Source organism: Hypomesus nipponensis, chromosome 7 (genome assembly GCF_054491055.1).
Source record: "Hypomesus nipponensis isolate SF chromosome 7, ASM5449105v1, whole genome shotgun sequence".
In the NCBI taxonomy this organism is placed as follows: domain Eukaryota; kingdom Metazoa; phylum Chordata; class Actinopteri; order Osmeriformes; family Osmeridae; genus Hypomesus; species Hypomesus nipponensis.
In genome coordinates, this window is record NC_140367.1 from 907,501 (window position 1) to 933,255 (window position 25,755).

General features: G+C 50.2%; 1 protein-coding gene across 3 annotated transcripts; it reads right to left on the reverse strand.

Moving 5' to 3' along the window:
• Positions 1-6,455: 6,455 nt before the first annotated feature.
• Positions 6,456-25,203, reverse strand: tbc1d22a (TBC1 domain family, member 22a). Of its 3 annotated transcripts, XM_084701850.1 has the most exons (15): positions 24,929-25,203; positions 24,139-24,195; positions 21,854-22,043; positions 21,495-21,735; positions 21,187-21,366; positions 19,820-19,890; positions 16,603-16,731; positions 16,146-16,208; positions 15,872-15,937; positions 15,216-15,330; positions 12,145-12,251; positions 11,382-11,457; positions 10,270-10,397; positions 9,061-9,156; positions 6,456-8,125 (listed from the first exon to the last, which is right to left on the reverse strand). In XM_084701850.1, exons 1-15 carry the CDS (start codon positions 24,988-24,990, stop codon positions 7,997-7,999), a joined length of 1,710 nt encoding a protein of 569 aa, XP_084557976.1. In that variant the 5' UTR covers positions 24,991-25,203; the 3' UTR covers positions 6,456-7,996. The 3 variants fall into 3 exon arrangements, with proteins under 3 accessions (XP_084557976.1, XP_084557978.1, XP_084557977.1); XM_084701852.1 differs by lacking the exon at positions 15,872-15,937; XM_084701851.1 differs by lacking the exon at positions 16,146-16,208 and having other exon boundaries at positions 24,929-25,197.
• Between the last annotated feature and the right edge of the window lie 552 nt (positions 25,204-25,755).

A 25,755-nucleotide genomic window follows, 5' to 3' on the forward strand; every position in this document is an offset into this window, starting at 1 on the left:
CACCATGGCAACCAGTTCTGGATGTTTTTATCCTCAGTGAACCTTTACCTCCCTCTGACTCGTAGCCTCAGTGTAAAGCGTGTGTGTGTGCATGTGTGAATGAGTGTGTGTGAGTGACTTTGGCTCAATAAGTGACGACTCATAAAGTATAAACACACCAACACATAAACCAGGTCCAGCATGACCAGAGAAACACTCTCCACCTCCTCCTCCCCCCTCCTCTTCCCCCCTCCTCTTCCCTCTCCTCCCTCTCCCCCTCCTCTTCCCTCTCCTCCTTCTCCCCCTCCTCTTCCCTCTCCTCCCTCTCCCCCTCCTCACTACTTCTCTCCTCCCTCTCCCCCTCCTCAGTACTTCTCTCCTCCCTCTCCCCCTCCTCACTACTTCTCTCCTCCGTCTCCCCCTCCTCACTACTTCTCTCCTCCCTCTCCCCCTCCTCTTCCCTCTCCTCCGTCTCCCCCTCCTCACTACTTCTCTCCTCCCTCTCCCCCTCCTCTTCCCTCTCCTCCCTCTCCCCCTCCTCACTACTTCTCTCCTCCCTCTCCCCCTCCTCAGTACTTCTCTCCTCCCTCTCCCCCTCCTCACTACTTCTCTCCTCCCTCTCCCCCCTCTCCCCCTCCTCACTACTTCTCTCCTCCCTCTCCCCCTCCTCAGTACTTCTCTCCTCCCTCTCCCCCTCCTCACTACTTCTCTCCTCCCTCTCCCCCTCCTCAGTACTTCTCTCCTCCCTCTCCCCCTCCTCTTCCCTCTCCTACCTCTCCCCCTCCTCACTACTTCTCTCCTCCCTCTCCCCCTCCTCTTCCCTCTCCTCCCTCTCCCCCTCCTCTTCCCTCTCCCCCTCCTCTTCCCTCTCCTCCCTCTCCCCCTCCTCTTCCCTCTCCCTCCCTCTCCCCCTCCTCACTACTTCTCTCCTCCCTCTCCCCCTCCTCTTCCCTCTCCTACCTCTCCCCCTCCTCACTACTTCTCTCCTCCCTCTCCCCCTCCTCTTCCCTCTCCTACCTCTCCCCCTCCTCACTACTTCTCTCCTCCCTCTCCCCCTCCTCTTCCCTCTCCTCCCTCTCCCCCTCCTCTTCCCTCTCCCCCTCCTCTTCCCTCTCCTCCCTCTCCCCCTCCTCTTCCCTCTCCTCCCTCTCCCCCTCCTCAGTACTTCTCTCCTCATGTGATCCAGTGTTCTCCTGCTGTGAACACGCAAGGACAAGCAACACTTCCAGCAGAAGTTATTCAACACTACATCTCTGTCTTTATCTCTCTCTTCATCTCTCTGTCTATATGGGGACTTACACACACACTAATGCTAACTGTCGTGTTCACACCAGTGGCTGCTGCTGGTCTTTCAAAGAGGGGAAGTTCATTTTCCGCCTACATCCTAAAAACGTTCCATTTATTTGGCTTGCTCACTTGCTAGTTCACCCCTACGACACTAGCCTAACCTACTGAATGAATTACTGTAATGAATGAACGAACGATCTAACAAAACAATATTAATCTCGAAGGAGGAAAGGTGGAAATTAGGTTAAACTGAAACAAGGAACGTGGTGTATAATTGCATGAAATGTATGATGAAAATTGGTTAGCAATTTCGCCAAGCAAATACCAAGAAATAGGTTGCTGTAGTTTGTCTTTCAACTACAGATGCAAAATCCGCGATGGGACTGGGCTTGAATAACTTCGATGACCTTTTTTAGTACAAAATTACTGTCAATCAAAAGGAGATGCAGTCTTTCGACAGACCCTCCAATCATCATGCGGAAGCCCAGCGTCCAGGCCAGCCCACTCCTCCATTCACCCCCAGAGACGCTGAGCGTCCAGGGCGGGACATAATCGCAGCTTTTATCCAATGACCGTATAGTTTTGAAGCACTGAAAACAACTGTTCACAGCAGCCCCATGGAAGTCCATAGAAGCTGAGCTTCAACATGGATATGCACTGTGACGCTACGGGAATGTATGAGAAGGAAGTCAGTCAGTCGACATGCTAAAATATGTAGCTGATTCTGAACAAACTCGTCTTCGATATGAACGTGTTCTTACGCATTTAAAATGTTAACACAATAGTAAATATTTGACCAATTTTTTAAAGGGGAAGCTGAGCTTCCCTTGCAGTCTTAAAGAAATCGCCCCTGGTTCACACATAGGTCAACTGTTTTGCACATACACACACAAGTAAACTGTACACACTCATATCTCGTCAGGGTGCAGCAAAGCTTCTCTGAAAACAGCATGAATATTCATCGTTCTGCTAATGAGGCTGTGTGCAAAATCAAAAACTTTCAGGCCTGTGATTCACTCACTCACTCACATGTACAGGCGGATAGGTGGGGGTATGTGGACAGGTCAGCTAAGGTTAGCCTCTGAGGAATGTGTGTGGGTTCATATGCATAAAGATGCAAAAATATCTCCTAGGAGGGTGAAGGGCAATAAGGAATTGTGTGTGTGTGTGTGTGTGAGAGAGAGAGAGCGAGAGAGCGAGAGCGAGAGCGAGAGCGAGAGAGAGAGAGAGCGTGAGTGCTGGGTAGGCAGAGACCATTAGAAATGATGCATCATCCAGGAGCACTCTGATGGTAGACCAGCCAGCGCAGGCCTGAAGCCTGGAGCCACGCTGACATGGCCTGCCTGACTCAGAAGCCCTCAGCTGGGCTGATGTCTCAGATCAGCTCCCCTCCTCCAGGCCTCATGTGCTGCCAGCAACTGTATGCGTGAGGAGACCAGTGCGTCCTTGTGCTGCCTTCAGGTCACTGTGACCCACCTTCTGCACCACAACGGTGTCACAGTGACCCAAAGGCAGCACAAGGGTTAAGTTTGCATGCAAACACACACTAAAGCAGGCAGGCATGCACGCACACACACACGCACACACACTGTAAGGCAGGCACACAGACACACTGGCAGGCACGCAAACACTCACCAACACAAATCAGAGGTTTCTCTTCACTCCATTAGCCGATGCAAGTGCAGCTCTGCACGATATTAGATGAACCGTCATTTGAATGAGCAGTCCTGACATTTGGCCACCGAGAGAGAAGATAGAGATGGAGGGAGAGAGGGATAGAGAGATGGAGGGAGAGAGGGATAGAGAGATGGAGGGAGAGAGGGATAGAGAGATGGAGGGAGAGAGGGATAGAGAGATGGAGGGAGAGAGGGATAGAGATGGAGGGAGAGAGTGATAGAGAGATGGAGGGAGAGAGGGATAGAGAGATGGAGGGAGAGAGGGATAGAGAGATGGAGGGAGAGAGGGATAGAGAGATGGAGGGAGAGAGTGATAGAGAGATGGAGGGAGAGAGTGATAGAGAGATGGAGGGAGAGAGGGATAGAGAGATGGAGGGAGAGAGGGATAGAGAGATGGAGGGAGAGAGGGATAGAGAGATGGAGGGAGAGGGATAGAGAGATGGAGGGAGAGAGGGATAGAGATGGAGGGAGAGAGGGATAGAGAGATGGAGGGAGAGAGGGATAGAGAGATGGAGGGAGAGGGATAGAGAGATGGAGGGAGAGAGGGATAGAGAGATGGAGGGAGAGAGGGATAGAGAGATGGAGGGAGAGAGTGATAGAGAGATGGAGGGAGAGAGGGATAGAGAGATGGAGGGAGAGAGGGATAGAGAGATGGAGGGAGAGAGGGATAGAGAGATGGAGGGAGAGAGGGATAGAGAGATGGAGGGAGAGGGATAGAGAGATGGAGGGAGAGAGGGATAGAGAGATGGAGGGAGAGAGTGATAGAGAGATGGAGGGAGAGAGGGATAGAGAGATGGAGGGAGAGAGGGATAGAGAGATGGAGGGAGAGAGGGATAGAGAGATGGAGGGAGAGAGTGATAGAGAGATGGAGGGAGAGAGGGATAGAGAGATGGAGGGAGAGAGGGATAGAGAGATGGAGGGAGAGAGTGATAGAGAGATGGAGGGAGAGAGGGATAGAGAGATGGAGGGAGAGAGGGATAGAGAGATGGAGGGAGAGAGGGATAGAGAGATGGAGGGAGAGAGGGATAGAGAGATGGAGGGAGAGGGATAGAGAGATGGAGGGAGAGAGGGATAGAGATGGAGGGAGAGAGGGATAGAGAGATGGAGGGAGAGAGGGATAGAGAGATGGAGGGAGAGGGATAGAGAGATGGAGGGAGAGAGGGATAGAGAGATGGAGGGAGAGAGGGATAGAGAGATGGAGGGAGAGAGTGATAGAGAGATGGAGGGAGAGAGGGATAGAGAGATGGAGGGAGAGAGGGATAGAGAGATGGAGGGAGAGAGGGATAGAGAGATGGAGGGAGAGAGGGATAGAGAGATGGAGGGAGAGGGATAGAGAGATGGAGGGAGAGAGGGATAGAGAGATGGAGGGAGAGAGTGATAGAGAGATGGAGGGAGAGAGGGATAGAGAGATGGAGGGAGAGAGGGATAGAGAGATGGAGGGAGAGAGGGATAGAGAGATGGAGGGAGAGAGTGATAGAGAGATGGAGGGAGAGAGGGATAGAGAGATGGAGGGAGAGAGGGATAGAGAGATGGAGGGAGAGAGTGATAGAGAGATGGAGGGAGAGAGGGATAGAGAGATGGAGGGAGAGGGATAGAGAGATGGAGGGAGAGAGGGATAGAGAGATGGAGGGAGAGAGGGATAGAGAGATGGAGGGAGAGAGTGATAGAGAGATGGAGGGAGAGAGGGATAGAGAGATGGAGGGAGAGAGGGATAGAGAGATGGAGGGAGAGGGATAGAGAGATGGAGGGAGAGAGGGATAGAGAGATGGAGGGAGAGAGGGATAGAGAGATGGAGGGAGAGGGATAGAGAGATGGAGGGAGAGAGGGATAGAGAGATGGAGGGAGAGAGGGATAGAGAGATGGAGGGAGAGAGTGATAGAGAGATGGAGGGAGAGAGGGATAGAGAGATGGAGGGAGAGAGGGATAGAGAGATGGAGAGGGAAGAAAGAAAGTGTGGAGGAGGGCAGCAGAGGAGAAAGTTTCTAAATTGGTGTTGAGTCAGAACATATCTCTCAGTGAGCAGTTCTGTACTCAGTCACCTTGGAAACAGCTGTCACAGCACAGAGAGGATTTATACTGTATGTGTGTGTGTGTGTGTGCACGTGTGTGAGAGACAGAGAGAGAGGGAGAGAGGGAGAAAGACAGATGAGGTCACACCTGGTTGATGATTATGCTAGTGATGATGTAATAGTGGAATCCAATCTTCTCAGCATCTTCATCACGTTGGCCTCTTCATCTTCCAACATCCTTCATCTTCCTCATCACTCCCTGGACAGTTCATTATATTCAACATACGCTTTGTATGTCGCTTTGGATAAAGGCGTCTGCTAAATTAATCAAATGTTAAAAGGTTACAGGAGTTGATCTGAGGGCCGAGATCCAATTTGGACCAAAGCCAAAATCAACATTCTAATTTAGTCATGATCCAAGCGAGTTTTCATTGGTGCGTAATTTCCCTAGATGTGGTTTCTATCTTCCGTGTCCAATCCTAAGGTCCAATCAGGAGCTGTAATAACTGTAATCACCATGACAACCACTCACTCAACGTTGGCTGCAACCTCTGTGGGTCACGCAGGTTGTGTGTCATTCGCACCAACGCAGGCTCATCGATTTGCTAACGGTACCTGTTTCTTCCTTAGCGAAAATCATGGCAAGACAAAACCCGACAAAAAGTGAAAAGTTGATTCCGTGTTGGTGAGGAGGGAGGGTTCTGCTGTGTGGTGAGGAGGAGGGAGGGTTCTGCTGTGTGGTGAGGAGGGAGGGTTCTGCTGTGTGGTGAGGAGGGAGGGTTCTGCTGAGTGGTGGTGAGGGTGGGTTCTGCTGTGTGGTGAGGAAGAGGGAGGGTTCTGCTGAGTGGTGGTGAGGAGGGAGGGTTCTGCTGTGTGGTGAGGAGGAGGGAGGGTTCTGCTGTGTGGTGAGGAGGAGGGAGGGTTCTGCTGTGTGGTGAGGAGGAGGGAGGGTTCTGCTGTGTGGTGAGGAGGAGGGAGGGTTCTGCTGTGTGGTGAGGAGGAGGGAGGGTTCTGCTGAGTGGTGAGGAGGAGGGAGGGTTCTGCTGTGTGGTGAGGAGGAGGGAGGGTTCTGCTGTGTGGTGAGGAGGAGGGAGGGTTCTGCTGTGTGGTGAGGAGGAGGGAGGGTTCTGCTGTGTGGTGAGGAGGAGGGAGGGTTCTGCTGTGTGGTGAGGAGGAGGGAGGGTTCTGCTGTGTGGTGAGGAGGAGGGAGGGTTCTGCTGTGTGGTGAGGAGGAGGGAGGGTTCTGCTGAGTCGTGGGTCCAGGGTCCTGCACGGCAGGATTCTAATGCTTGTGAAGAGTGTGGAGTCGCAGAGACAGCAGGCCTGTAATTGGCTGCTGTGCAAACAACAATCTGCCCCTGATTAGAAAGGGTCTCTCCTGTCACACACAAGCTCTCGCACACACACACACACACACACACACACACACACACACACACACACACACACACATTACCAAACCTGTCACAAAGCCTGTGCAGTACAAATCTCTTTACAATACCGGTCATATATAGCATTTATTTACACTGTTTTCTATTTACAAGATCTTTGTTTTCAAAATTTGTTTGTTTTTTTCTTCTCTGTACACATTTTTTTATTCAAGAAAGAAATTTGGAAGGGGACTCAAGGGGGAGAGGGTGGGGTGGGGGGGTGTAAGTAGTCCGTTTGGTGTTCAGAAACAACTTTACGTCTCTAGAAAATAATCTCAAAACAATAATTAACATAAGAAAAACCACTCCTGAAGAAAAAAAAAAAAAAAAAAAAATTGCTGATTAGTTTGAACCCAGAAGCTACACTCATAGCCATGTCCATGATGTGTGTGTGTGTGTGTGTGTGTATAAGGGAGTGTGTGTGTGCCTGTGTGTAAGAGTGTGTGTTAGTGTGTGTTAAAGTGTCTCCAGCCAAACAAAACCTGGGTAACCTTCATCATCATCATCATCAACAACACGGTCATCACCATGGTAACTCAGATCGTGTTAAGGTCAGTCTGGTTTAGCTAACCTCCAATAGGAGCTTAGAACAGGCAGGAGGGCGGGCCTCTGGGCGTCACCACACAGAGACCACAGAAGAAGAACAACGTAATCTTTCATTAAACTTCAATCGTCAACAAAGTAAATAAATATCGAGGATGATATCTAAGAACTCTGAGTTAGGCACAACGTATGGAGACGGCGTATAAAAATAAAGATGGAGAAGTAACAGAGTAGAGGATTTAAAAAGCTGATTCAAAAGAATATACTTTGTAGAAAAACAAGAGAAGAGAAGCGAGTGCTGCAGCCCAGGAGGAAGCCCTCTGAAGGAACCAGCTGTCTGGGACACGCTCTAACTCTGTCAGGAACACACACCTCACACGCCTCACACACATCTAACAGACCTCCAACACACACACTTCACACACACACATGCCTCACACACACACCTCACACACACATCTAACAGACCTCCAACAGACACGCCTCACACACCTCTAAAACACACACACACTTCACACACACACTTAAGGGGTTCATGCAACAGTAATGGTTCTTGGTAGAATGTCCACAGAGGATGAAGGTTCCTGTCAGTCCAATATGGAGAGAGAGGGAGACACAGAGAGAGCAGGAGGAACTCTAAGATTAAATTCACTTGAACCCTGTGGTCTAATCACTGTCAATATCAGACTGAGAATACTACCTGTCTACCTCTTCATATAGTCTGTAACCCAGCTATCTATAATGTCCAACAGACAGACAGATGGTAGACAGGCAGACAGACAGACAGACAGACAGACAGACAGACAGACAGACAGACAGACAGACAGACAGACAGAGAAACTGGAGTGTTCATATTGTTAATGTTAAATCCATAAAATCAAAGTAGCGTTGAGTGTAGATGAGATAGAGCTCTGCACACATCCCTCCATGCACAGTGCTGACCACCTCCCCTTCTGCTGGGGGGGGGGTGTTCTCATTCAGTAGCTCCATGTATAGGTCGCAGGATGGGGGGAGGAGCTTGGAAGTCTCAGGTCAGGGGGAGGAGCTTGGGGGAGGAGCTTAGAGGCCACACTCATCTCTTGTAGTGGTTGGGGGCGTCGGCAAAGGCAAACTTCAACCTGTAGGCCTCGGCTAATAGGACGCTTACTTCCTCGTTGCCCCAATGCATGGTGGGAAGGTTCTGCAGGAGGATCATGAGTCCCTGTAGGGATAAAGAGAGAGAGGGAGAGGAGAGAGAGAGGGAGAGAGAGGGAGAGGAGAGAGAGGGAGAGGGAGAGGGAGGGAGAGGAGAGAGAGGGAGAGAGAGGAGAGAGAGGGAGAGGGAGGTAGAGAGAGAGAGAGAGGAGAGAGAGGGAGAGAGGAGAGAGAGGGAGAGAGAGGAGAGAGAGGGAGAGAGAGGAGAGGAGAGAGAGGGAGAGAGAGGAGAGAGAGGGAGAGAGAGGAGAGAGAGGGAGAGAGAGGAGAGAGAGGGAGAGAGAGAGGGAGAGGAGAGAGAGGGAGAGGAGAGAGAGAGAGGGAGAGGAGAGAGAGAGAGGGAGGAGAGAGGTTAGCGGCTGGGAAAATTCAGGCAACCTCCAGCCTGGCAGAGCAGCACACACACACACACACACAAACACAAACACAAACACACACACACACCTTGTCCTCAACACAGGTATTGATATAATTGTGTTGTGTGTTGAACATGGTTTCCTATGATGACCTGGGGAGTGAAGGTGTTGGGTTGACAGACTGATGTTTATGTTTCATCACCTGACACATGGTTCACAGAGAGAGGAGAGGAGGAGAGGAGGAGGAGAGGAGGAAAGGAGGAGAGGAGGAGAGGAGGAGGAAAGGAGGAGAGGAGGAAGAGCGGAGGGGGGAGGGCAGGAGGAGAGGAGGAGGATGAAGAGCGGAGGGGGGGAGGGCAGGAGGAGAGGAGGAGGATGAAGAGCGGAGGGGGGAGGGGAGGAGGAGAGGAGGAGGAAGAGGGGAGAATCTTAGTTTTGTGCTCTGGCATCTACTGCAGCAGTTCCCCTGACCTGGTCTGGAGGTAACGACCTCTCTGACACAGTCCCCGGGCTCGCCTGGCTAGTGTGTGTACGTGTGGTGTGTGTGTATGTGTGGTGTGTGTGTGTATGTGTGGTGTGTGTGTACCTGGAAGTCCTTCTCCTCCAGGATCTCCTTCCTCCAGCGCTCCAGGAAGGCAGCGCACACGTACAGGTGGAAGTGAGAGAAGCCCTCAGGCTCAGCCTGCACTCACACACACACACACAGATATATACACACACACACAGATATACACATTAGAGGCAGGAAACAGAGAGGTAGGCGGTAGGTGTGTGTGTGTACCTGCTAGGTGTGTGTATGTACCTGGTAGGTGTGTGTATGTACCTGGTAGGTGTGTGTGTACCTGGTAGGTGTGTGTATGTACCTGGTAGGTGTGTGTATGTACCTGGTAGGTGTGTGTGTACCTGGTAGGTGTGTGTGTGTACCTGCTAGGTGTGTGTGTGTACCTGGTAGGTGTGTGTATGTACCTGGTAGGTGTGTGTATCTGGTAGGTGTGTGTACCTGGTAGGTGTGTGTGTGTACCTGCTAGGTGTGTGTGTGTACCTGGTAGGTGTGTGTGTACCTGGTAGGTGTGTGTACCTGGTAGGTGTGTGTACCTGGTAGGTGTGTGTGTGTGTACCTGCTAGGTGTGTGTGTGTACCTGGTAGGTGTGTGTGTACCTGGTAGGTGTGTGTATCTGGTAGGTGTGTGTGTACCTGGTAGGTGTGTGTACCTGGTAGGTGTGTGTACCTGGTAGGTGTGTGTGTGTGTACCTGCTAGGTGTGTGTGTGTACCTGGTAGGTGTGTGTGTACCTGGTAGGTGTGTGTACCTGGTAGGTGTGTGTGTACCTGGTAGGTGTGTGTGTCTGGTAGGTGTGTGTGTCTGGTAGGTGTGTGTGTGTACCTGGTAGGTGTGTGTACCTGCTAGGTGTGTGTACCTGGTAGGTGTGTGTGTACCTGCTAGGTGTGTGTGTGTACCTGGTAGGTGTGTGTACCTGGTAGGTGTGTGTGTCTGGTAGGTGTGTGTGTCTGGTAGGTGTGTGTGTACCTGCTAGGTGTGTGTACCTGGTAGGTGTGTGTGTACCTGGTAGGTGTGTGTGTCTGGTAGGTGTGTGTGTACCTGGTAGGTGTGTGTGTCTGGTAGGTGTGTGTGTACCTGGTAGGTGTGTGTGTCTGGTAGGTGTGTGTGTACCTGGTAGGTGTGTGTACCTGCTAGGTGTGTGTACCTGGTAGGTGTGTGTGTACCTGGTAGGTGTGTGTGTCTGGTAGGTGTGTGTGTACCTGGTAGGTGTGTGTGTCTGGTAGGTGTGTGTGTACCTGGTAGGTGTCCCAGAGCCTGATGGTGCATCTCAGAGGCAGCTCTCTCATCAGCAGGTTGTTCATCCAGCGGAAGGCAAACTGGAGGTACTCCACCTCATACTGCTGCATGTGACGATGCACGCTCTCTGCACACACACACACACACACACACATCAGGCTGGTTCTTTTCCAGAGAGGGGAAGGAGGTAGAGGAGAGGACTAGAGGCAGACAGGCAAAAGCAGCAGATCTCAGAGAGTTGGGAGATCAGAGATCAGATAGAGCAAGTTAAACGATCACAGAGCAGGCTTGACCTCACACAGACACACATACATAACCACACACACCTCCACCTTGTCAAAGGAGCTGTTTGTTCCTAGCTTGCTGAGGGTCATTTCCAGTCGGACCCCAGAAGTTATCTACATAGCGCTCTATCTCTCTCTTTCCCTGCCTCCCTCCGTATAACGCAGATCTGATATCCCTTCATGATGTGATTATATTACCTGTCTGTATGATGTCAGCAGTTTAGCTCTCCTGATCCTTCAGTCTGTCGTCCTCCCTGCTGACTGACTCACACCTCCACCTGCTCTGCATCATCATACTCTCTCTCTCTCCTCCTTCCACCCTCTCTATCTCTGTCTCTCCCTCCCTCTCTCTCCTCGTTCCACCCTCTGTCTCTGTCTCTCTCTCTCTCTCTCTCTCTTCCTTCCATCCCTCTCTGTCTCTCCATCATATCAAAAATCACAATATTTGCTGTATCAGATTCTCGTGTCATCAGGAACCCGATCCCCACGCTCTGATTGGTCAGAAGGGCCGTGGCGCTGCAATGGGCGTGGCCAGACGGCTCACCTTGTCGTGTCATCAGACTCTGGACCACCTGATCCTTGAACACTATAGGCTGAAACTAGAGATCACACACACACACACACACACACACACACACACTAGAGAAGCTCATCAGCCCTGACTGTGTGTGAGAGAGAGAGAGAGAGAGAGAGAGAGAGAGAGAGAGAAACAAAGAGAGAGAGAGAGAGAGAGAGAGAGAGAGAGAGAGAGAGAGAGAGAGAGAGAGAGAGAGAGAGAGAAAGAGAAAGAGAAAGAGAAGGAGGGCGGAGGATGAGGAGTGTCTCACCATCTAACCTGCTGACCAGCTCTTCCAGGGCCTTCACTTTCCTCTGAATCCCTGGCTGGGCGAACGTGTAGTTATCCTGTACACACACACATGGGCACACACACACGTTATAGATACACATCTTTTTTACATTTAGTTTTGCTCTGTATTTGACCTCTCCTGTCTCTGCCCTCCCCCTCCCCCACCTCCACCTCACTCCTTCTTCTGTCCAGACAGCTAATAGTAGAAGGGTTAGGCAAGTCTCTGTAGAGTTCATTAGACAGACATAGACTAACAACATAACAACCTTCAGTGTATGTGTGTGGGAGAGAGAGAGACAGAGGGAGAAAGAGGAAGGGAGAAAGAGAGGGATAAATAGATTAATCAGCTGATATCGTTCTGTTCTGTGGAAGAAGTACAGTACATCATGTCCTTAGTGGTTCAGGACAAATAACAACACCACCCTTCAGAGCTAACATTATCCTCCACACCCCAGCCTTCAGAGCCAACATCAACTAGCTAACACCCTCTCTTTCTCCCACTACCCCCCCCCCCTCCTTCCTCCCCTCTCTCTCTCCATCTCGCCACTCTGTCCATCTCTTCATCAGAGGTACTTGTATCAGCAATGTGAAAAAACAAGAGAACGGAGAGAGAGTGCGTGTGTGAGAGTGTGTGTGTGTGTGTGTGTAACAGCTCCACACAGTGATAGGTTAGCTACTCAGGCAGCATCAGATGCGCACTGCTGTCAGTTAGAGGAACACTCACAGCCCCCCCCCCCACACACCTGTATCCCGTCCAGCAGCTTGCTCATGCACCAGAAGCTGTCTGCCTCGATGTTCCTCAGAGCCGTCTCCTCCAGGCTGGACACGTCAAAGTTCTCCACCTCCTCCTCTGGACCAGAGAGAGAGGGGGGAGACAGGGAGGGAGAGAGAGAGGGGGAGACAGGGAGGGAGAGAGGGGGGAGACAGGGAGGGAGAGAGAGAGGGGGAGACAGGGAGGGAGAGAGAGGGGGGAGACAGGGAGGGAGAGAGAGAGGGGGAGACAGGGAGGGAGAGAGAGAGGGGGAGACAGGGAGGGAGAGAGGGGGGAGACAGGGAGGGAGAGAGAGAGGGGGAGACAGGGAGGGAGAGAGAGGGGGGAGACAGGGAGGGAGAGAGAGAGGGGGAGACAGGGAGGGAGAGAGGGGGAGACAGGGAGGGAGAGAGAGAGGGGGAGACAGGGAGGGAGAGAGAGGGGGGAGACAGGGAGGGAGAGAGGGGGAGACAGGGAGGGAGAGAGAGGGGGAGACAGGGAGGGAGAGAGAGGGGGGAGACAGGGAGGGAGAGAGGGGGGAGACAGGGAGGGAGAGAGAGGGGAGACAGGGAGGGAGAGAGGGGGGAGACAGGGAGGGAGAGAGGGGGAGACAGGGAGGGAGAGAGAGGGGGAGACAGGGAGGGAGAGAGAGGGGGGAGACAGGGAGGGAGAGAGGGGGAGACAGGGAGGGAGAGAGAGGGGGAGACAGGGAGGGAGAGAGAGGGGGGAGACAGGGAGGGAGAGAGGGGGGAGACAGGGAGGGAGAGAGAGGGGGAGACAGGGAGGGAGAGAGAGGGGGGAGACAGGGAGGGAGAGAGGGGGAGACAGGGAGGGAGAGAGAGGGGGAGACAGGGAGGGAGAGAGAGGGGGAGACAGGGAGGGAGAGAGGGGGGAGACAGGGAGGGAGAGAGAGGGGGAGACAGGGAGGGAGAGAGAGGGGGAGACAGGGAGGGAGAGAGAGGGGGGAGACAGGGAGGGAGAGAGGGGGAGACAGGGAGGGAGAGAGAGAGAGGGAGAGAGAGGGGGAGACAGGGAGGGAGAGAGAGGGGGAGACAGGGAGGGAGAGAGAGAGGGGGAGACAGGGAGGGAGAGAGAGAGAGGGAGAGAGAGGGGGAGACAGGGAGGGAGAGAGAGGGGGAGACAGGGAGGGAGAGAGAGGGGGGAGACAGGGAGGGAGAGAGAGAAAGGGGAGACAGGGAGGGAGAGAGAGAGAGGGGAGACAGGGAGGGAGAGAGAGAGGGGGAGACAGGGAGGGAGAGAGAGGGGGGGAGACAGGGAGGGAGAGAGAGGGGTGAGACAGGGTGAGAGAGAATTAAGTGCAGCACAGCAGGGATTCCTTGAGAGTGTGTGTACAATGATTTCTCCCTTTACTTCAATGAAGGACTCACACACACTCCTACACACACACACACACTCCTACACACACACTCCTACACACACACACACTCCTACACACACACACAGGTAGTTCCAGTCCAGGGGGGCCTGCATGGTGTGTGGCAGGCGTGACTGCAGCAGGTGTGACTGTCCAGCAAAGACGTATACAAAACAAGATCTCTCTCTCTGGTGTTCTTCTTCCTGTCTCATTAGTACCACACTTCCACAGCTCCCCCTGTGGACACTACAGGAACTGTCTCATCAGCCCTTTCTGCTCGTCTTGCTGACACACACACACACACACACACAGTCCTCTGAGGCCAGCTCCCTCTGTCTGATCGTAGGTAGAGACGCCACAGGCTGTGGTCACACACCAGAGAGCTGACGCAGCCAGTTAACACACAGACACTGTAACCAGCCAACGGTGTGTGTGTGTTTGTGTGTGAGTGAGAAAGAGAAGGGATTAAATGTGTCTGTCTGTGTGTTCCCCTTTCCATCCCCCCAAAAAATGACACCTCCCCCAAGGCTGCTTCTCATTGGCTAATATCTACCAGCTTCCTGTCCAGTCCTGTCTGGTCCTGGAGCCTGCCAGGATGAGAGAGAGAGACAGAGAGACAGAGAGAGAGAGAGTGTGTGTGTGTGTGTGTGTGTGTAGGGCTGCCAGCTGTGAGAGTTTGGCAGACAGAGCTGGGTTACACCACCAGGGAGGTTACCTTGCCAACCAGGCTCACCATGCCAACCAGCCTCGCCTGTACTGGCAGCCACGACAACAATAAAAGACAACCTGTCCCCAGGAAGTGATGTCATCAGGAAGGGCCAGAGTGGACGCTTGGACCCTCTCTGTCTGTCTGTCTGTCTGTCTGTCTGTCTCACACACACATACACACACACACACACACTCTTCCCCCCCCCCCCCCCTCCCCCAGCAGCAGCAGGTCAAACTGAGAGGCAGGGGTGACTAATGATTACAGATATTTCACATGCGTCAGAAATTCAATTTATAGCTTTTTATAGAGGAATAATTAAGTTCATCTAAAAATATTCAATAACCCTGCTGATCCTCCGAGCATGAATCAGAGGGAGACAGGATCATTCCTCTGAAACGACCTGGGGTCATCTGCTTGTTAACTGGAGGGAGGGAGGGAGGGAGGGCGTGTGTTTGTTGATAGCTGATCACAGCTGACAGTGTTCAGATCACACACACACAGATTAGGATTGTTGAGAGAGAGAGAGAGAGAGAGAGAGAGAGAGAGAGAGAGAGAGAGAGAGAGAGAGAGAGAGAGAGAGAGAGAGAGAGACAAAGAGAGAGAGAGAGAGACAAAGAGAGAGAGAGAGAGACAAAGAGAGAGAGAGAGAGAGAGAGAGAGAGTGTGTGTGTGTTATCAATGAGATGAAACTCTGTCTTATTGATCAGTGTGTGTGACAGGCTGTGTTGTTGAGTGTTTAGGGGTGTGTGTAGTCAGGTCTAATTCTGGACTGTAAACACCTATTAATACAGCTCAAGTGTCTCTCTCTATTTCTCTCTCTCCTACTCCTACACACACGCACACACACCCACACAACCAGCGTGAGGACAGGTGCTCATCTAGTGTATAGGTGTGTGTGTAGGAGTGTGTACGTGTAGGAGTGTGTGTTTGTAGGTGTGTGTGTGTGTGTAGGTGTGTAGGGGTGAGTGTGTGTGCTCACCTATGTACTCAAAGACGTAGACAATGAAGAAGGGAGTGACCAGGTCGTTGATGCCCTGGACATAGCCACTGGCCGGGTGTCTGATCGCCCAGATGAACAGGATCCTCTCAAAGATCTACACACACACACACACACACACACACACACATGCAGGGTTTCACACTCCAAACTACAAAACACACTTCACACACACACTCTGGAGTACTCAAAACCACTCCAAAAATAATTAAATTCAATCTTGAATTGTGAGAACTATCACACAATTTTATGTATTCGACATTGAGAGGAGGATGGAGGATGGAGTGTGTGTGTGTGTGCATGTACAGCTGTCAGAGGTTAGCTTGTTTTCTTTTGCAATCAAACAACCCCATGAGTACAGTCGAAACAAACTTATTTACGATTTCTCATCTGTCTCTGGGGATAAACTCTCCCTCCTCCCCCCTCCTCCCCCCTCCCCTCTCATCCTGATCAAGTGAACAGACAAACAGCTTAACAGCTTTAGGGTTGTTTGATTCGAATCACATTATCACCCGCAGGAAGAGGAGCAGAGAGAGTGTGTGTCCATGCATGATGCAGTGTGTGTGTGTGTGCTTGTGTGGGTGTGTGGGTGTGCTTGTGTGGGTGTGTGTGTGCGTGTGGAAGGTGAGGCTCCTCACCTCTTGGACAGAAGCTTGTTGAAAGAGAGGAATAAGGGGGTTAGTTCTTGGTATGTCAATGTGAATCTGGAGAGACAAGAACACATCCACAGGCAGGTTAACTCTTCATCTGAGGAGGAGAGGAGAGGGGAAGAGAGAGAGACAATGCTGGTGAGGTGATTGTACTCCTGATTGAGGACAGGCAGACAGACAGACGGCCCAGGCGTTGTCCAGGACGATGGCGACCGACAGGGCAGCAGTGTGTGTGTGTGTGGGTGTGTGTGTCCTGTCTTACCTCCCTCACTTGGGGCTGCAGCAGTAGCCTGTCTGGGCTCATCCTGGGGATGTCTATATGGATCTGATGATGTGACACCACAGCTCAGATACTGACACACACACACACACACCCCAAACACACACTCCCACGCAGGAAACATACACACACAGTCTCTGCACACACAGAGAGAAAACATATACACAAGCAAACACTCACACACACACACACACATGTGTGTGTGTAGCTGTTAGTCTCCACTGTGGCCCTGTGTGTTGACAGCAGCATGGAGAACCACTTATCACCAGATAACAGGATCAGTAATCCAGACCCAGCTTCTCTCTGGCTGAACACACACACACACACACACACACACACACACACACACACTCTCACTCTCTTAGCTGGGCCAGACAGGTGCTGTTCAAAGGGGATCGTGCACCGCTCAGCCTGCAGACGTGACTGTGTGAGTGTGTACCTGTCTGTAGGTGTCCTGGTGGTGTTCGTCGTTGCGGGAGTCGTAGTACTGCTCTATGAAGCCAAAATACTCCTGTCTCTTCCTCTGCAAGGTGCTGCCCCTCCGCTCTGTGTTGGCAGGGAGGTACCCCTGAGAGAGGGGGGGGAAGGGGAGGAGAGGGGGGGTGGGGGGAGAGGTGGGGGGGAGAGGTGAGGGGGGGGGAGAGGTGGGGTGGGGGGGAGAGGTGGGGTGGGGGGGAGAGGTGGGGGGGAGGAGGGGGAAATGGAAAAGAGAGGGCATATTAACTTGAGTAGCAGAGTAGCAGAGCAGCAGAGTAGCAGCTTGAGTAGGAGATTCATCATAAAGATGTAAGAAAGATACACAGACAACTGCTGCAGACACAAAGAGAGAGAGAAGTTTTCTGTTGTGATCATTATGTTCTTGACTGGTTTTGTTGATGTATGGTTATCTATTGTTGTGCCTCTTGCTTTGGCAATACGGTTGTAGTGACTGTCATGCTAATAAAGCTGAATTTAACTGACAGAGAGAGACACAAATACAGAGAGAGAGAGAGATAAAGAGAGAGAGAGATACAGAGAGAGAGATAAAGAGAGATAGAGAGAGAGATAGATAGAGATAAAGAGAGAGAGATGCAGAGAGAGGGAGATAAAGAGAGAGAGCAATAAAAAGGGAGAGATAAAGAGAAAGAGAGAGAGAGAGAGACAGAGAGAGAGAGAGATACAGAGAGAGAGAGAGATACAGAGAGAGAGAGAGATACAGAGAGAGAGAGAGAGAGAGAGAGATACAGAGAGAGAGAGAGATACAGAGAGAGAGAGAGAGCCCCTAACTCTCTCCAGGTCCAGTAGAACAGTAACGTTAACGTCCAAGTTCTCCAGTCAGGTTGTTCTGCAGTGACCTGACTGGATTTAGTTACTTCCCTCCATGCTGTGTGTGTGTGTGTGTGTGTGTGTGTGTGTGTGTGCGCGCTCGTGTGTGTGTGTGCGTGTCAGATAATAGATGTTGTACTGCAGTAAACAACCAATCTCTGCCACTTCCCTAACTCTCTCCCTCCCCTCTCTCTCTCTCTCCCTCCCCTCTCTCTCTCTCCCTCCCCTCTCTCTCTCATCCCTCCCCTGCTCTCTCCCTCCTCTGTCTCTCATCTCTCTCCTCCTCTGCTCTCCATCCTGAAAAATAAGCTGAAGGAATCAATTTGTGGAATAAATGAAATCTTTATTTTCTAGCCAAGTACTGACAAACAAAAAAAAAATTACTTATGAGGAGTGTTTGAAGGAGCTTCTACTAGGATGTAGGATGGTCGTTGGCTGTTTGTGTGTGTGTGATTTGTTGCTGCTCTCTCCTCTGTGTGTGTTGCAGCTGTGTGTAGTCAGCAGGATAGAGAGGATTGATTGTGTGTTAAAAAGAAAGTCCCCCCTTCCAGGGGCGGTGCGTCCCATTGGCCCAGTCGGGCAGTTGCCGGGGCCTCGGCCACCAGGGGGGCCTCGTCGTATAGTACAATTTTTTTTAAATAAATCACTTGTCATTGCAAATTTAATATTAATTTCAGTTAATCAAACAGCTGCAAGACCCAGTAAAATGTTAGGCTATAGGCTAGCTAGCAAAATAACGCTAGTCTCGCAAGCTTACTACATTACTAATTCAACTTTGGTCGTGTAACCGAGCACCTTGTAAGTTTGTTTTAGATGTGATCGTGTGGACAATAAGACACGGACCCGGTCTCTTTTCATAACTTGTATTTTACCACTGCTTTTCTTGACATCACCATTCGAACAGCCCGCACTGATTTCACGTAATGCTTTCAGCAGCCTACGGCAACTCCCGAGGGACAAAACACCTGTCCGTTGTCACATAGAAAGGTCTGCTACAGTAGGCTTTTCTCAGGATTTGCAAGCTAGCTAAACTTATACTATAATAATAAATAAGTGTCGTTTGGAGTTCTATTGTTGTGTTTGTTCTGTTATGCTATGGTGTATAGTTTAAATAATTTGAGTGTTCACCTTGATTGCAAAAATGGTCTAGTTAGATCGGTCTCCAAGCTGTCCGCCACGCCAGTGCGTCTGGGCAGGCGCAACGGTAACGTTCTTGGCTTAATAGTGCGGCTTATACTCCGCTTCACATACACGAAGGGCTCATTCTGGGGGTTTGCGTCTTATGGGGGGCCTCCAATTAGCTACAACTGCCCCTGCACCCTTCAGTAGTGATGGGAAGTTCGGATCATTTTACTCATTTTACTTGAAAAACCATAATTTAAAATTTAATTTGATTTAGTGACACAAACTTATTGAGGCAATGTGGACATTTACATAAATACACCCCTTTCAGCCATTTTGTATTTGATTCAACTGTCTTCAGTAATTTTCAAATATGTCAATGATACATATCTGTACAAAATTTCAAGTCAATTTGACCTTTTTTGTAGGACGAGATCTATTTATTAGGTTTTCCCAAATTTTCACTGTACAGGAAAATCCATCATGGTGGACCTTATGGGTCCTTGAGGCTTTTTTGACCCTCAAGAAAAATGAGGCATGCACACCAAGTTTCAGAAGAATTGGAGCAATGGGGTGGAAATGCAATGACTCTGAAAAGTGGACATTTGGGCGTGGCCTGTGGCGTCCCCTATGGTCTGAGGTGCCTGTGGCGTCCCCTATGGGCTGACGTGGGCCAGTCTGGGTTTGGGCCGTAGTTGTGGCATGTTGTATCAATATGCCAAATTTAAAAACTTTTACCAATGTGTTCATGAGATAAATTACAAGAATAAGAATAAGAATAATAAAACCAACAATTAAAATAGGGTTCCTCCTGACAGAGGAATCCTAATGACCTGCAGAACACACAGTAGGCACCCCCCAACACACACCATACACACACACTACACACCCACACACCATACACACACACCCCCCCCAGGGGGCCTGGGGGGTACCTGGGGGGGGGTACCTGGGGGGGGGTACCTGGGGGGGGGTTAATGAGTGGTGTCTGGGCGAAAGCTGGTGCAGTCATTAGGCTGGAAAGAACAATAACTTAACGAGTAAACACCAAGCTTTCATGAATACATTAGCTGTGACCCGCAATTAACTCTACCCTCAGGCTGAGTCTGGTGTTTGTCTCTATAAATCACTGTGTGTGTGTGTGTGATGTTTGTTTGTGTGGTGTGTGTATGTGTATCTGTGCGTTTGAGTATTATTTGTGTGTGTGTGTTGTCAGGGTATCTACTTACTGATAGGAGCTTCCATGTGATTGGCCGAACCTGTCTTGGAATTCCAGACCAGCTTAGCTTCCGTAACTCGTCTGTGGAGAGACAGAACATTATAGAACACTGCTGCTTTAAACACAGACACACAACGTTCTAGAACACTGCTGCTCCATGTGGATCCGGGTTCTGTTGAACTGTATCCACATGGGAGGATCTAATATTGAACGTCCCTCCTCTCCCGCCCTCACTCCAGGGTGAGCTTGTCCACTGAAGGTTGGGTCCAGTCAGCCACACATCCAGGTTCACCCCTGCTACCATGTCATCCTCCAAACACTAATACTACCTCTTCCTTGTGTGTGCGTGTGCGCGTGCGCGCGCGTGTGCGTGTGTGTGCACGTGTGTGTGTGTGTGTGTGTGTGTGTAAGAACCTGGCCAGGGCAGTAAGAACCATGCAGCACTCAGGCTCTACTGCTGTCCTGCCTGTGAACTGTCATTAGCACTGTCAAACACACGCATTAGCCCATGAATCTCACTGGCCCTGCTTAATGAAACTATCTGCTCTGCTCCACACCTGGTCCCTGTGTCTGTGTGAGACAGACAGTAAGATGCAAGAGGCAAGATATGTCTGGTATATGTGGTAAATATGTATACATAGAAAGTCAGACAGACATATAAGAGACAGAAAGAGAGGGAGGCAGGGGAGTTGAGCAGAGGGAGAGAATATTCTGAGACAGGGAAGAAAGATATGGAGGGAGCTCAAATGAGGGGGGGGAAGGGAAGGATGGAGGGAGAAGTAGATAGGCAGAGCAACAGCACCCCCAATAGGAGACATGAGGGCGAAAACGTGAGAGAAGTTAAAAATACAGAGGTAAGAGAGGGAGGAGGAGAGAGCGAGTAGAGAGAGGGAGAAGGAGAGAGAAGAGAGGAGGAGAGTGGAGGAGAAGAGAGAGGGAGTAGAGAGAGATGCGTGACCAATCACAGAAAAAAGCATCACCATGGTTACAGATGTGTTCTGGTCATCAGAGAGACACTGATGTCAAACACACATTCACATATATGATGGAAAACCTGACCCCCAAACAAGGCTGCCATCGATCCCACAGTGTGTGAGTGTGTGTGTTGATGGTTGAAGTCCAAAAGAGACATCCACCCCTAGGGGGCAGTAGACTCATACATCTCTGCCACACACACACACACACACACACCTCGAATGGTTGGTCTCCAGTGAAGTTCATATTTCTAGCGGTCATCACGTGTGGATCTAATATCCCAGACACAGCTCCGTAACAACAGAGCTGTCAGCCCATCCAGGACTCGTGACCGCTACACACCCTTGACCCTGACCCCACACCTACAGCATCCCCCTCCACCCCCCACCCCCTCGCTCGTACCCAGGTCTGTGTTGGGCCCGGCCAGGACCTGTCTGAACTTGTCGAGGCGCGACGCTTCCCTCTCCGTCATGGCAGGCGTCCCGGAAGTGTTCTGGTCTGCCATGCGGGCCACCATGGGGATGAGGGGGCGGGGGGGCAGGGAGCGCTGCCTCTGCAGCGACGCTCGCTCCCCCTCCAGGGCTGCAGGACACACACACACACAGTCAGGACCAACTCTGGGACACAACACACACACACTAGTGTTAATTGTAACTGGAGGAGGGAGTGTGGGAGAAAGAAAAAGAGGGAGACAGAAAGGTGGCACTGACCTCTGGGTGAACCAATAGGAGCCTCGCTCTGTGACTTCATCAGACGTCCATCACTGTGCGCCTCAAACGCTGCCTCCTCCTCCTCCTCCCTCTCATCTCCTTGCCGCTCCTCCTCCTGCTCCCTCTCCTCCTCCTCCTCCTCGTGACCTTCCTCCCCCTCGCCCTTCTCCTCCTCTCTGGGGTCAGACTGGCTGTTGTCCAGCCTCTGTCTCTCCTGCTGCTTGGTGTGGTTCTCTATCACCTAGGAGACGCCACCACACACATCACATCCTGTCCTGCTGAGGCACAACTACCTACAACTACAACTAGTTTCTGAAACTTTCCAGAACTTTAGGGGACGCACGGCGGAGCCTACTCACCTTGTTGGCCGTTTCCATGACGACCTGGATGTTGAGCTTGTCGGCTGCCATGGCAAGCAGCTGATCGTCGTCGTCGCCGACATCCCAGGCGTCGCTGGTGATGCTCTCAAACTCCTGGAAGGTGGTGGCTTTCTTAGGCTTGGCGGGCGTGGTCGTGGTCTGGGGGTGTCTGGTGCCTGCTTTGATCAGGCTGGGGGGGGGAGGAGAGAGAGGAGGAAGAAGAGAGGGAATGATAGTTACACACAGGAACCGCTCCCCTCTCTCTCTCTGTCTCTGTCTCTCTCTGTCTTTCTCTCTCTCTCTCACACACACACACACACACACTCCCACCTCCCTCCCACACACACACCTTTTGTTCCTCTCTCACACACACCTCTCCTATAGAGAACCTGTTTAATAACCTTGGTGCAGCAGGATGCCCCCCCCCCCCAGACACTGTCTTATTCAAACAATCAAATCACAAATCAAAACATTCCTGAATACTGAACAACATCCGATCAGTCACTTGGTTTCTGATTGGATCATATTGTAAAAACACGACAACGGGGGTGAGCAGATGAAATCACATTTTAAAAGGACGGTTTGCGACAACCTCATTCCTTTGTGTATAAAAGCAATTCTTGGAAAAATATGACAATACAAGCTAATTAAAATTGACTTTTATTCCTTGTCTTTTCTTTGTAGCTTTGTTAGTCTCAGGTTGGCAGGTTCAGAGAGAAACCACGGCACATCACAGAAACAAAGACTTCCAGCTAGATCCTTTTCTATTTTCACTCAACAAAAAGTTCAACTTTTCAAGTAAAAACATTTGAAATGAAATTGAAAATTAGGATAAGTCTTCTGTTGAAATAACTACAGGTCTGTCTCTTATGATAACGATATATTCTATATGTTCTTATATCATCGCTAATCAAATTAAATGTATTTGTATAGCCCTTTTTACACACAAGCATGTCACAGAGGGCTTCACATACGCCCATAGAACTGCCCCTCAACCAACCTAAACCCTCAAGGAAGACAAGGAAAAACTCCCAGAAAAACTCCCAACGGGGGAAAAAATTGAAGAAACCTTGGGAGGAGCAATTCAGAGAGGGATCCCCTCCTCCAGAGACGGTTGGTAAGAGAGAGGAGCAGAACACAAGCTAAACATAGTCATACAATGTCAATGGGTTTTGAAACACCAAAATTACAAAAAAGAGTTGTAACTATCAGTCTGTCCTATAGTGCAGCTCCTGTATGGCTCCATATCCCTGCCTTACAGTAAACATCACAGAGAACTCCACAGAAGCCACCTGCTAAATGAAGAAGCTTCACGCAGCATCAGAGAAGACCATAAAACACACTCCCTTCAGCCAGGAAACAACAGCAAACACATGATTCACTTCCTTGTTCCTGCATTCCACTCAGACCAATGGTCTTTCCCCAACCGACCCAGCAGCCCTGGGTGGCTGTGACCAAAATGAAAGGTACAGGAATAGCGTTGTCATGGCTACCACGTATCAACTGGATTTTCTGGTCAGATGAGCTGACATGTTGCATAGACAGTTCAGCTCCCTGGATGTGTGCCCATTACGTGCCTCGTTCACTCACTGAAACACTGCTCTCTGAAGAGCGGCCAGGTGATCAGAGGTGAGGATGACTAAGCAGAATGATGCCATCTTGTCTGCCTCTCAAACAGGTGATCAACACAAGGCCACAGGACCACATACTGGCCTCTCAGAAGCGTCATAAACCGAGGCGTCCCATCTCCAGTGTGTAGATACACAAACAAACACTGTTTATAACGTGTAGAGCTGCCCAGTACACAGTTTATCATGTCAGGTATACAAAGACACTGTTTCCCACACACAGACTTATTTGTGGCGGTGCGCCACAGAATCAACACCGGCCGCCACACATTGCGTTTCATAAAAAGACTATTTAGGTAAAAACACGCAGCGTATTGGTTCAGCTGCATTTCCTGTCTCTGCTCTGTCACTCACGCATCTTTCTGTTGTTGTTAATTTTGTGAATTATTTCGAACCCCCTCCCCCAGTCTGACACGAAACAACCCCCGCCACAAATAGGTTTCTAATCTGTGGGAAACACTGAAAGGACTCATGAGGGTATATAGTTTATGGTTTATAGATGATGACAGACACTGGGTAGCTATGTGGATGATGACATGTACGAGTATAGGTGAAGGTAGAGAGATTGGTACAGAATAGATATAGGTGGTTCAGAGTATAGAGTTGAACACAGGTAGAGTGTAATATTTAGTGTATACAGATGTGTTGTGAACTTACTTGGCATGTAGTAGAGGGTCAATAGGAGGGTGTTGGGCTCCATATACATGTTGTATGCTGCGGAGAGGAGGGCAAGATTAACCTGTTACATCGAAGGACCGACAACCGCTTGGAAAGGCAGTGGTACTAAGAACTGTCGACCAGAAATTCAGATTACAATCACTCTTTCCTCAACAATTAGCTAATTAAGGAGTGGAAAGCTGTTTTTGCACTTACTCCTAGTTGATACTGGCAACACGGGTAAAGTGCCCCCATAGCAACCGTAAACATCATTCAATATTTACAGGGTCTCAGAGACGAGTTCTAGTTCGAACGAAACGAGCTCACTTGCTTTGCATGTAAAGACTTCACACAACCTGGGGTGTTTTAACTGAAACTCAATGATATAGTTGGTTAACTAGCTAAATTACGTTTTTAGGTTATAGAGTAGCTGTTAACACCGGCAACAGAAAAGTCTCGTTAGCTAGCTAATTAACTTGGTTAGCTAGACTAGCATTCACTCAGCTCAGAGCTAATCACTCAGTCAGCTAGTTAGCTAGCTAGCTACCTAGCATGATAGCAAAACGATGGTTCGAGTACATACCCAACTCGACAAAGTACCAGCGCATTTTTCTGCGTTTTGTCAAAGCTACATAATGTCACCGATTATCATATTAGTACACAGAAGAAGCGATAGACTCAATCATAGAGTAAAACAATCAGGCATACTAGCGCGCTAGATGGGTTCAGCTAAAACAGCTAGTTAGCTAGCAAGTAGCGGCTAGCTGGGGAGATGGAACACGTCACTTACTTGCCAGGAACCTTTGCTGTGTTCCTTTTCCAGAATTGTTTTTTATTTCCGTCACTTGACATGTTTCTCCTGTGCCACAATGTTTCATATACTCCGCGGTCTGAGTGTTGTTACAGTTTCTGAAAGGTCTAATGTGTATTTATTTACACCAACTCCCCTCCTCCAGAACTCACAAGGCCGCCATGTTGGTGATGGCTGTGATCGCTGAGCAAAAGCTGCAGGGATTGGCTGGCTCGACACTTCCGTGCCATGGCCCAATCAGAAGTGCGCTCCGCTCGTGGTGGAGCAAGTCGGTCGTGTCTGTGTGGCGGCTGTCACTGAACAGGCAACTGTCTGTGACTACTGCCGCAACACCGGGACGGGTGATGATGAAGATGAGGAAATTTGATTCAATGAGGACGATGAGTTAACTGTGTCTGAAATAATAATGTATTTTGATAAAAAAAATTGCTTATGTACTTTTTTTTTTTTACTTGATATCATAAGTATCGATTATTGAAGTTTACTAAACTCCACTGCACCTATCAGGAGCAGCGATCTTTAATAAGCATCTGTTGGCGTTCATCACCCCTCGCGCAGGAAAACAAGGCCGGAGGATTTACGAGCACAAAGTGGCTCCACTCTTATCCGGCGTCTCCGTTTCTCCCGACGTGATCGCAAAGTCACCCCAGCACATAAACATTTAACTATAAATAAGCTTTTATGGTCGTCCAATAGATCTTGCTTTGGCGTCCAGGCTGGGAGAGAGAGAGAGAGAGAGAGAGAGAGAGAGAGAGAGAGAGAGAGAGAGAGAGAGAGAGAGAGAGAGAGAGAGAGAGAGAGAGAGA